The sequence below is a fragment of the Balaenoptera acutorostrata genome, chromosome X (assembly GCF_949987535.1).
Source record: "Balaenoptera acutorostrata chromosome X, mBalAcu1.1, whole genome shotgun sequence".
In the NCBI taxonomy this organism is placed as follows: Eukaryota; Metazoa; Chordata; class Mammalia; order Artiodactyla; family Balaenopteridae; genus Balaenoptera; species Balaenoptera acutorostrata.
Window position 1 is genome coordinate 131,098,882 of NC_080085.1, and position 12,372 is coordinate 131,111,253.

The 12,372-nt window shown below is 54.3% G+C and overlaps 1 protein-coding gene across 11 annotated transcripts in view; it reads left to right on the forward strand.

Moving 5' to 3' along the window:
* Window positions 1–12,372, forward strand: part of ZNF185 (zinc finger protein 185 with LIM domain) — a 44,625-nt gene that overhangs the window by 12,682 nt on the left and 19,571 nt on the right. For 6 of the 11 annotated variants that reach the window (XM_028166836.2, XM_028166839.2, XM_028166840.2 and 3 more), the window contains 4 exons: window positions 3,344–3,448; window positions 4,393–4,491; window positions 6,939–7,034; window positions 7,765–7,854. In XM_028166836.2, coding sequence (XP_028022637.2) covers window positions 3,344–3,448; window positions 4,393–4,491; window positions 6,939–7,034; window positions 7,765–7,854 — 390 coding nt within the window. Of the gene's footprint in view, window positions 1–101; window positions 189–3,343; window positions 3,449–4,392; window positions 4,492–6,938; window positions 7,035–7,764; window positions 7,855–12,372 lie in introns of all 11 variants that reach the window. The other 5 variants (XM_007183551.2, XM_028166837.2, XM_028166838.2 and 2 more) reach the window with 1 other exon arrangement.

Here is a 12,372-nt window from a genome sequence, read left to right on the forward strand (position 1 = left end):
CAGGAGGCTCCTGAGAGAGGACACCCTTGGATCCCCAGCACAGATGGAGAAGCGGAGGCCTTTCTTACCACCGACTCTCTGACTCTCTCCTTTGGTCGCAGTGCAAGAGGCGAGGAGACTGCCCGCCTGCGGATCACGACACCCGGGGTGGGACTCTGCCTGGTGGCCCCAGACCTGGAAGAAACGAGGTGCAGGGCCTGCTGCTGCCGGGGCTCCTTACACACGGTTCTAGAGTTGGGGGCAGCAGGGTCAGGGTGCAAGTGATGAGGCCTGGGGGCTGGTTGATGGGAGACATGAGCCACCTGGGTTCTCTGCCCCCATCCCATTTCACCCCACAACTCCTGGGGAGCGAGCACTTGGTCCATGGGAGGCCAGACCCGGCCCTGGGGACCCAGCGGCGACCACCCCCCGCTGAAGTTGCTTACTGTCTGCCTGGTGGGGGAGGCAGACGCAGACACGAGTGAGATGCTGAGCGTGTGCCAGGAGCCCCTGGAGGCGATGGTTCACCCTGCTGGGCCCTGGGGATGGGATCTGGCTTTGCAGAGCCCCGTGAAGCCACTGAAGCAGCTGTGGCGGGGGGAGGCACCAGGAACGGGGCGGGGTCACTAGGTCAGCCTTGACAGTTCAAGGGACAGGGGAGGGGGTCGGGGGCGGCACAACCAGCAGGGAGCACGGCAGGCCCAGCCCCTGCCCCGAGGTAGGGGGCAGACAGTCAGGTAACATGCAGGCAGGGTTTGGGGGGGCTGGGAGCTGGGCCCCAGGGAAGCTTGGGTGGGGGCAAAGGGGGATGTGAGCAGGGAGAGGCCGCTTCTCCCCGGAGGGGCTCTGACTGCTGCTCATTTAGCTACTCACCCAGCTCACAGCAGTGAAACCGACAGACTGGGACCCCACCTTGTGAAGCCAGAGTCTGGGGAGGGAGGCCAGGGCACAAGCCCAGGCTAATCCTTGGGGCAGTGGGAGCCCCGATCTCTGGGGCCCTTGACTGTCTGCATTGGCTCCTCCCTCTCTACACCCTCGCCGCAGTCGGGCACTGAGTCCTATCCATTCTCGTTTAGAGATATCTCTCTCCCTAGTGCCTTTCCCCTGGGGCCAGGCCTCCTTCATCACTGGCTCCATCCCAGAATCTCCTCCATATTTCTACCTGGGTGCCATTTCTAAAGGGCAGCGGTGGTCCTATGCCAGTCCCTGGGGAAAAACCCTGCAATGCCCCCTCCCCTTTAGGCTCTGCAGCCTGAACTCTCTACCTTGCCTGGTGGGGCTCATCCACCCCGTCCCCAGGCTCCCCTCATACACCCTTCCTCCCTGGGCCCTCCCCCCCAGCCTCCCCCCCCAGCCTCCCCCCCAGCCTCCCCCCCCAGCCTCCCCCCCAGCCTCCCCCCCCCAGCCTCCCCCAGCCCCATTCGTCTGCGCAGGCTGTAGGCTCTGCCGGGGATGCCCCTTCCCATGTGCATTTTTCAGTCTCAGCTCAGACGTCTCCCCTTTGCAGCACCTCCTCTGCTTGTTTCTTTCTGAGGCAGCTTCTGTGAGGGGCTTTCCGCGCTGAGCTCACACAGCGCTGTGTTCATCCCTCCACCAGAGAGTCTTCCACACGGAGTCACAGTTGTCCACTCACAGATGGCTCTGCCCCAAGGACTCCAAGCTCCTGGAGCGCTCAAGGCCTGGCTGGCCCAGAACAGGACTGCAGGAGCATTTATTGCTGGAATGACTGAGAATCACCCAGTGTGACAACGTCTTTAATAAGGCAACACTGGAAGCTGCTTCATTGGTTTCCCTAAGGTGACCAGTCCCTGAGAAACAGGGGCAAAATGACCCTGAGAGATGCAGGAGGAAGCCAGGCTGTCTCTCAGGAAGGTCTGTGCTGTGTGCCCCATAAGGCCTCCACAACCCATAAGGCCTCTGGCATTTTGTCTGGGAGTGACAAAGCTATAACAGCCCTTGGAGATCCTCTGGAGCACCCCTCCCCCACTTTCCAACAGGAAAGTCAAGTTGGAGAAAAGGAAGAAAGAGGGAAAGCTAGAATTCACTAAGCCCTGCCCTGTCCCAAACAGCCTAACACGTGTCCCCATGCAGGATGTAGATGCAATCACTATGTCCATTTTACAGATGAGGAAACTGAGGCCATGAATGCTTAAGTAACTTCCTCAAAGCCACACGGCCAAGAGCAGGCAGATCCATGACTCCCACCCCACTGCCTGACTCCCTCCCTGCGCTTTTTGCTCCATAAGTCACTACAGTAGTGGGAACTAAGGGGAGGGGGCAGGAAGGGGTGCTATAAATACTTAGTACTTTACAAATGACTATATGATGACTTTATTTGTAGGCATCCAAATGCAAATTACCACGAGGCTTTTGAGGGTTTCTGGTTGAGCTTTGGGAGAGAGGTCAGGGCTCAAGAGATTTCCATGCTCTATGCAGAGGGATGAGAGCAGAAATAACGGGGTTCAACGTCGATATTTACATGGGGTACAAAGTCAAGGGACTCGAGGAGAGAGGAGCCAGCAAACTGAGCACAGATAGTATCGTGGAGGTGGCAGCTGCCTGGTCATTCCCCTGAGGGCAGCTGGTGAGGGTGGTTCAGTTCTGGCCACGTTGAGGGTGAGGTGCCTGAGGGCCAGTCCCGGAAGCAGGGAGGGTACGGGTCAGAGCACAGAGGAGAGCTGGGAACAGGCAGACGTCACTGGCTTAAGAATGACAGTTGACGCCATGGGAGCAGACGAGGTGACCAAGGTAGGTGGCAGAGCATGCAGGTGGAGAGGGATGCCAGGAACACCAACATTTAAGCCAGTGACACAGAGTCATGATGGACGGACGGGGGAGAGAAGGCGGGAGTGGCCCACTGGGTCAGTGGTCCTGAATGGTGAGAGTGATGGCAGTGTCTCTGCTGGGTTTGACACTGTGAGGCTCCCTGATGACCTCAGAGACAATGGAGGGAGGTTGAATCAGGAGTTAGGATCAGTCTTACACCATAGAAGATTATAGTCTGGAACTCTGAAGTCAGACTGCTTGGGTTCAAATCTCAGCTTCTCCCCTTGTTACTTGTGGAACTCGGGGCAAGTCACTCCAGGCTCTCTGTGCCTCAGTTTGCTCATCTGGAAAGTGGGCATGGATAAGAACAGTGACCGTGTTGTGGGGTTGATGTGGAGAGCTAATGCATTCAGAGTCATGAGAATGGGGTCTGACCCTCAGTCAACAGCAGCTGTTAGTAGATTTTGATAATTTGCCAATCCTGCAATATCAGGATTTGCGCTCTTTGGAGAAAGCTGGCATTTGGGGATGGGGTAACTGCCCCCACCTAAGTATGGTTGGCTGATGGGTAGTTAACTTGTGTTTCTTTCCACCATAGGTCTTCCCCAGGCTCCAAAGACAACGAAGCCCCCAACCCCAGAGAGCCCAAGAGAGACTTGACTGGTGAAAGGGCCTTCAAGGGCCTTGATGCAGACTCTGAAAGGTAACTCAGTGCAGGGACACGGAGCCCATGTGGCCCCCCCATCCAAGGTCAGTGGATGGAGCTGGGACCAGGACTGTCCCATTCTTCACTGTGTCCTCAGTGTCGGGGGCAGTGCAGGTCCTCAATGAATATCTGCCGAAAGAATGAATGAAGGAATGCATGAGGCCTGGAGAAGGGCAGGCCCCTGCCAAGATTCCTCAGGGAGCCAGCTGCAGAGGAGGACAAAACTCTAGGCCAGCAAGGCCGCCAAGCTGGAGGTTTCAGGAAGTCAGTGACCAAAGGATTCATGGACCCCAGCAGAGCATCTAACAGGGCCTTCCAGGGTGGCCTGTAGACGAAGGGAGACGTGGAAGGGGTGCAGGGATAGGAGGCAGACCGATAGCAGGGGATGCTGAGTCCAGAGGGGCTGGTTGTGCCCCAGCCATCCCGCAACCATCCCACTGACCTGTCCTTCAAGCCAGACCAGGGGAGCCTGGGTATGGTGAGCAGTCGCTCACAGTTGGGCACTTCCTGAACAGGAAGTAATGGATAAGAGCCCACAGCCTTGTCTACCTGCCATTGTCTTCTTAGTGCGCAGCCCTAGACCCTGTGGAGGCCCAGCACTGGAATGGGGGAAGGGGACCCAGGATTGTTCGGGGAGCCTTGTCTCTGCCCTGGGCTGTGTTGGTTTATTAGTGGCCCCAGATGCCTTGTCTCTTGTTCCATTGGTCATTGGCCCCCCATTGTGCCACCTTGCTCTGTTTCTTGGCTCCACCTTGCTCCCAGCCCATCAAGTTTGGAAAAAAGGCAGAAATATTGTTGATATCAGCTTGGCTTCAGTTGGAGCAGTGCAGGGTGGCAGCTGAAAGCCTGGGCTTCTGGTCCTTGAGGCCCACTCTCAGGACATATGAGTTAAATTAAATCAAAACCCAATCAGTCAGCAAATGTTTCTCTTCCCATAACAGATCAAGTGCACAGTCAAGTGACGGCAACATAGGATCCGGACCCACGGGCTCCACACCTGAAGGCTTGGCTGGAGCAGACATCAGCTCTGGGAGAGGAGGGTGAGCTACCTGGGGGAGGCCCGTGGCCCCAAGTTGTTGATTCTCTCCTGTTCCTGGTCAAGTCGCCACAGCTGCTTGGGCTGCTGGGGGCGGGGCACTGGTCATTTCCCATAGTCCCGTCTACTGCTTCTCCCATCTCCAGCACTCCCGCCACCGCCACATCCTTTGTCCCCGGACTTCCCACTTCTGAGATTTACCTCTGCTTCAATCTTGCTCCTTCTCCTACCCTCTTCCACTGGCTCTCAGGCTCCTCCCAAGTAGGCATAAGGGCGGGCCTGGGCGGGTAGGATGAACATGTGGAGAAGGAGGGAATGATGGATGAATCGCTGCCTTCCTGCTTCTTGGCTGAGCTGTGAGGGCAAGCTGGAAGGAGGTCCTTCATCCCTTCCAGAAGCCCCAAAGCCTCCTCCACCTTCCTCCTCTGGCCAGCTCTGCTCTCAAGTTCAGTGAGCGGAAAAGCAGTGGCCCCAGTGAGACAAAGTAGGAGACAAGCGTGTCTAGCTGGGCTCTGACTTCTTGGACCTGGGTGGAGTCAGGGGCCATTTTCTCAGGTGATTTGGGGAGTGGCAAGGTCCCACTTGTCCCCAAGTGGTTCCAAACCAAGCATGACTCATCCTTGGGGACAAAGGTTAGGTGTACAGATGTTGGCACAGATAGTTCAGCTCCAAGCTGTTCTAGAGCCCTTATGGTTCAGAACAGATGGCCAGAGAGGAATGGTGAAGCCGGTGTCTACAGAGAGCCACCAAGGCACGCTGCCAGCCGGCACCCCTGCCCTACAGTAGTCTGGCCAAGGAGGGAATCTCCACTTTCCCAACTGGCCCTCTCAGCTGCCCCTACTTGCCCAAGCCCACTGGGAGCCCCTTGCCCTGACTAACTTTATTAGTTTGCAACTGATGCCTGGACCGCCAAGGCCTGACTTCCAAATCAGTAGCACAAGCCAACATGGGAAGAGGATGACAGGCCCCAGCGTCTGCCCACTGTGCCTCAGCCAGTGCCAGGAAACGCCACGGGTCCGGGGCCTCGGTTCTCTGAGCTCCTGCTAGTGGGGAGGACTGTGCAAGAGCCCGACACCCGCAGCCTGCATCACGGTGCTGGCCAGCACGGTCCTGCAGGTTGACTCCATTCTCTGGTCCAACATGACTGGGCTTGGTTCTTGACTGCTTCGTCTTCGAATATTCATCCAGAACATCCTTCTTGCCTATGCCCCCCTCGCGAAATGAAGTCTTTGCTTTCTGCTTTCAGTTTCCTTAAAATGAAGCCAAAGCTCATATTAAGTTGCAAAATTATCTGAATATCTTCTAGACTTTTATGACTTTTAACAGTCTTTTACATTGTCTCTTCTATAGACAATGATTTTTAAGGGACTTGCTTTTATGGTCTTTGCAAAGAAAAGGTTGTTTGTCATGAAAAAAACACCCACTCTCCTTTTCCATTCATTTTTTTTAATTATTTATTTTTGGCTGTGTTGGGTCTTCATTTCTGTGCGAGGGCTCTCTAGTTGCGGCGAGCAGGGGCCACTCTTCATCGCGGTGCGCGGGCCTCTCACTATCGCGGCCTCTCTTGTTGCGGAGCACAGGCTCCAGACGCGCAGGCTCAGTAATTGCGGCTCACGGGCCCAGTTGCTCTGCGGCATGTGGGATCTTCACAGACCAGGGCTCGAACCCCTGTCCCCTGCATTGGCAGGCGGATTCTCAACCACTGCGCCACCAGGGAAGCCCTTCCATTCATTTTTATGAGTTTACTTTATAATTGAATTCAGTGATTATGGTTGCAAGTACAACTGGCGTAAGTGGGTGTGGAAACAAACATGAGGAACTCTTAGCATGCTACTCAAGTGGAGGGTGCAGGCTCGCACAGGTAACTGCTCGGCATGCTGTGAGTCACAGAGAGACATAGAACTCAGCCTATACCTGGGAAGGCTGCATAAGACAGCACCCACTGAATCTGTATCAAGTTGATGGGCACAGACGGACTGCAAAGGGTTGCTGCTTCTACAAATGGCCACAGGGCCCAGTAATAATCACAGGAGAACTTTAGCACATGTTGGGGCCCAGGCATTTTTCTAAGTACTTGGCATCTATTGACTCATTTACTCTTCTCAGAAAATGTATGAGGCATACACAGTTGTCACCCCATTTCACTGATGATCCAACTGAGGCCCAAAGAGGTCAGTTGATGTGCCCAAGGTCACACAGCCAGAAGCTTAATAAAGCTGTGATTTGAAACAGAGTCATGTGCCCCCCCACGGAGTGTGCCCTTCACCACGAGGCCACGCTGTCCTGGTGTCAGTCAGCTGTAGGATGTGAGTGAGTACTGTGCTCCAAGCATCCATCTGAGGAACTCCTTAGTGCCCATCATCTGTTGGGAACAGAAGCCACCCTCTCGGGGGGAGCAGACATAAAGACGCAAAGTCCTGAACCAAGACCGGGCTTGGCCTCCTTCCACAGGCTGTCCTCACCTGCTGTCTTTACCCCTCTCCTGGATGATCAGGAGGTGCCCAGTGCCAACTCACAGCCTCATAAGCCTGGACCAGCAGCCACCAGGTAAGGGTGGGGCAACTGCCCAATGACCAATCCCATTGCCAGACGGCCTTAGGGTTCATCCTCACGTCCAGCACCCCAGGGTCCCCCTTGAACCTCTCAGCTCCATGCCTTCTTCACATCAGGTGATCACTGCAGGACAGAGAAGGCTGGGAGGTGAACCCACCCACCGGGGGCAGTGCAGGAGTGGGTACAGGTGATAAGTCAGGGGACCCAGACAACTCAGCACCTACCCATAGGGACCCAAGCTGAGGTGGCAGAGAAGAAGGCATTGAGAAGTGTAGCTTGGGAAGAGACCCTGCTAGGAGAAGTCAGTGGGAAGAATCCCAGGGACAGCCAGCCAGCAGTAGAGGGCTCAGTCCCAGGGAGCATGTGGAGGTGGCTAGGGAGGTGCAAAGGTGCAATGGGAAGAGGTTGTGCATTCCCACACTGCAGGCTTCTGCCCTGTTTCATCTACCAACCCACCAGTGGGAAGTGGCCATTTTGCTGTGGGTGTGTGCAACATTTAGTAAGGAACGATCGTTCTAGATTCCCACAGAGCCCTGGGAGGTGTAGGTCATGCAAGGATGCTGGAACCCCAAACTAGGAGGACACTTCCCCAGAAATTCCAAGCTGGTCACGGCCAGATGTAGGTCGTCCTTTCCTGTGAGAATGCAGCTGGGAAGGGGAAGACCTGGGCCCCAGGTCTCCTTTGGTCTGAGGCTTCAGAAGGTCTGTGTGTTTCCTCCTTCAGCTCTGGTGCCACTTCTGCCTCTGCCGTCCTGGCTAACAGGAAGAGCAACAGCCCAGCACACCTGGACGACATGGAGACGGACCCAAAGGGGTAAGGCATCAGCCAACAGTGCTGAGCTTGTGCGGTGGAGAGAGGCGACTCAAGTGTACATTAGCCTTTGGCTGGGAAGGTGAGGCCAGTGAGCTGGCCCAAGGGACGTGGCGAGGGCTGAAGCCCCAGCTGGAAACCTCTGGCCTCCGCCAGGAAGTCCTCCATAGTCAGGAAGTCACCCACTCTGTCAGTCAGCAACCACTTGGAAGGCACCTGCTCTGTGCTGGAGACTGGAGTACACAGACAAATCGGACAGGGCTAATGGGGGGCAAAACCTGGTCCAGACTGGAACAGGGGAAGGGGGCCCCAGGACAGCCTCATGGGAGAGGTGACTTTTGAGCTGAATCTTGAAAGGTGAATAGGAGTCCTCCAAGCAAAGGGTACAGGATGTACAAAGGACTCCAAATAACCTGGTGTTTACTGGCGTGGCACATGAGGTTTGTCAAGGTAGGCAGGGGCTGATTGGCCTTTTGTATCAGATACTTCACTTTGGGGCACCTACTGTGTGCACAGCCCTGTACTCAGTGTCTCATACGGCCCTCCCCACAATCATGTGAGCTTTGTGCCTAACTATAATGAATAACAAAGGACTGTAAGTCAGGTCTCTGTGACTCCTGGGAAGAACAGTGCTTTGAAAGAAATAGCCGGGGTGCTAAGATAGAGAGTAATGGTGGTGAGGAGGGTACTACTTAGATGAGTGGAGGAACGAACAACTCTAGGAAAGCAAGGAGTAAAGACCTGCAGATAGGGAAACACAAACTTAAAACCCTGCTTTGGGAACACGCTTAGCAGGTTCCAAAGCATAAAGTAGCCTACCCGGTGAGGGGGACCATAGATGGAACCGTGCCCTGGTAAGCCATGAGAGGGAGATTGGATCTTCTTTCAAGTTTTAAGCCAGAGAGGAACACGGTCTGATTTAGGTGTTTTAAAAAGTGAGTGAATTTTTGCAATTTCACACCACATTACAGCTACTTTTTTACATTTGTCACCCCTACATAAACTGATGCTGGGGGTGGGGTGCGTAACGGATCTCTAAGGTATGAGGCCCTATTATGTGACTTTTTTGTTTCAAATTGCCCTGACAATTAACAGAGTGAAAACAAAAATTGACACCTATAGTGTGCTCTGCCAGGTGCTTTACTCTTGCCAGCAACCCTGTGAAATGGATAAGATGGGGAAACTGAGGCATAGAAAGGTTACCTGACTTGTCAAGCGATTCCAAATGGCAGAGCTGAGTCGCAACTGAAGAGGCTCTAAGAAAAACCCCAGGAAAAACTTTGAAAAGCTAGTTTATGAACTCTGTTCTTTGCAGCCTATTCTCAAGACCCAGAACCAGTAACTGTCAGATGGTTAATGTGTACAGCATGCCATCTGCACAATCGCATGTAATATTCCCCAAACCCGGGGAAGGATCTGGCTTCTTATTATGCAATTTGACAGTGGAGGAAACGGAGGGCTCCTATGAAGAGCAAAGCTAGAAATAGAGCTCAGATCTGGTAACTGTACAGCCCAGGCTTACAACTAATTTTCTCTGATTAAAAGTTTGCAAAATCAAAACAAACTTTCTTGATCAGTGTTTCACAACTCTGGCTGCACTTGATAATCACCTGAGAAGTGGTTTGTTTTTTTTTTTAAAGTATCCTGTGACCCACGCGGAGAGATTTAGATTCAATTGTTCTAGGGTAGTGGTTCTGAAACAGGGGCATCTCCCCCACCTCCAACCCCCCAAGAGTCACTTGGCAATGTCTGAAGACACTGTTGATTGCCACAACTGGGAAGAGGGTACTACTGGCAAATGGTGGAGACCAGGGATGCTGCCCAACGTCCTACAGTGCAGAGGACAGCTCCCACCACAGTTATCGAGTCCAAAATGTCAATAATGGTGAGGCTGACAAACTCTGTCCTAGAGCTGTCACGATGTCATGGGAGGCCAGGAGATTCTACAATGGGAAGAAAAAAAGGCGGACAGAGTCCCCACCTGCCCTGCAGGGAACTGCGCAGCCGGCACAGAACGTGTATGCCTGCGCACGCGCGCCGGCACAGAAGTGTGCGCCTGCGCACACGCGCCGGCACGCAACGTGTGTGCCTGCACGTGCGTGCCCCGGGAGGGTGTGCGTTTGCGTTCGGCGAGTGTGCGCCTGCGCGCTCCGCCATTTTCTGCAGTCCCGAGCTTGTGTCCGGTGCCTATCGGGAAACGCGACCGTCCACACAGCGAAATGGCTACCGTGGGCGTGAGCGGCCTCGGCGGCGCTTCTCCCGCGGTCGTGCCCGCGCCTGCCGCTAGATGGCGCGCGAGGATCACAATTGGGCCGGGCTGCCCTTCCCCCGTGGCCTGGAGGACATGGGTGGTTCCACCGTCCCTGGGGCTGAAGCAGCCCTCCCCGACCACGTGTGCACCCTCGCCGCAGTGCCGGCGGAGGCGGGAGAGAGGAAGGGAGCTGGGTGCCCGCAAGGAGCCAAAGGGGCTGTTTGGCGGGGTGCCCTGGTGTCGGCGGTGTCTGGGCACTGGGCGCTGGTCTTCAGAGCTGGCTGGGGCCGGGAGCTGTGGACTCGCGGGGAGGGCGGCTCGACCCTCCAACCACGAGGGCCCTCGGGCGGAGATGCCTGCTCTGGGCGCTGGGGCTCCGTGGGGAAGCGGCTTGTTCCTAAGCGGTGGGGGAAGGAGGGGAGTGGGGTGGGCAGGGGCCTCCTGCAGAGCGGTGGAGCTGTCCCAAACTGGAGGAACTCTACCCTACTCTAACTTGGTTTGCTTCATCACAATACAGGTACAGGGAGAGGTGGTATAGTATAGTGAGCACGGACTCCTGTGCCTGGGCTCAAACCTAAGCTCTGTCAGTTACTTGCTATGCGGTTTTGGGTATCGTACTCATCTATGTGCTTCAGTTTCCTTACTTGTAGAATAGTGGCCGTAATAGATCCTACCACGCAGGGTTGTTGTGAGGGTTAAATGCGTTTGCATGTAGGACATTTCCTGGCACAGAGTACTACGTAAATGTTGGATTCTCCTTTTATAAGAAGTTACAGCCAAATAAACCAGTCCCAGAGGACTATCTCTTTCCACCAGAACTATTTAAGGACACTCAGAAAGGTGGCCTCTGGTCCCCTTTACCAGCCGTATTGGCCTGACTTCATTTAATAAGATAGATAAGCTCACCTTCTCCCCACTAAATTTGTGTTATTAGACTTTACATCTAAAGCATATGCTGTTTTCCTCTGTGTTGCAAGTCTGGGCTTTTCAGGTTTATGTTCTCTCTGCATTAGGAACAGGTGAACTTTAACCACACTTGTTCACCGCGGACAACTGCTGTCAACCATTGGAGGAGTGTAATGGAGGTAGCACAAGAGTCGAAGGGGCTGTTTTCTTCCACGTAGAGAGTGTGATTGTGTCCAGAATTGTCAGTAGCTGTATTAGGCTTCTGGATCTTTGATCTGGTTACAGCCAGAAGTATTACCTTCCCTATCTCTAAACACTTGACTTCCAGGCAATTCATTAGGGGCCTGGAAGACCTCTGGGTTGTTACATTGCTCAGCAAGACTTCCTGTGACTGTTTTACTAAGATTTCCTTTTTATGGGTTAGGTGGGTTATACCGCCTATAATTGTAGTGACTCTGCTCTGAGGCCTAGGGTGAAGGAGCCTTATTCATCCACTTGGCCCTGTGTCACAGTGGACGTCCAAATTGCTCTTTGCTGAGAATCCTGGCTTTATTCACAAACTTGGTGAGGATAACTTCTATTACCGTAATTCTGTAGGGGATAGGGGTTTGTACAGGACTCCGATTAAGTCCATGGTAAAGCTAGCTCACGGCTTCCAGAGTCGGGAAACAAACTCTTTAGGCCTTCTTGGTTTGCCTTTAGCTCAAGCCTGTATGTCACAGGCAGAGGTGGGGCGGGTGTGTCAGGGCATTCTGCTGGCACTATCGGAGGAGAGCATACTGTCCAAAAGGTATGAGCTCCACTCCCCTTGTTATTCCAGCTTGAAGGCAGCGAGCCTGCCTGCCTACTATGGGATTAACTTCCATGAATAGAGTCCCAGGGCTGGAGGTAGCTGGTGCTGTGGTCTTCTCGTCCTAAGATTGCCCCACCAGCCGGAGGCAGGCTGCTGATTTTGGGAGGCTTGAGTTCGGGATGGGCCAGGATCAAGGTGATGGTGAACGAGATATTCATCTTTTGGAATGCTAGGCTCATGTTCTCAATAATCTCACTCAGTCTTGGCCCCGGCCAGTGTACATGTGACATCTTTGGTGCTTGAGGCCACCAGGCAGCAGCACCATCACACGGGATGTGGAGGAGGCACCGGCACTGAGAACAAGGCCCTCCGAAGCACCTCAGGATGGGGATGGTGATGGGAGGGATGTGCAAGGGTAGCCGCGATGTGAGGCTAGGACGGAAGGAAGGTTTCCCAAAGAGCTTGATGCCGAGGACAGCAGGAAGGCACTCCCTCCTTGCTGGACTGGGGGTGACAAAAGCATCTGGGCTCAGGCTTCATGTAATACACGTGGGGACAGCCTTTGTTGGTG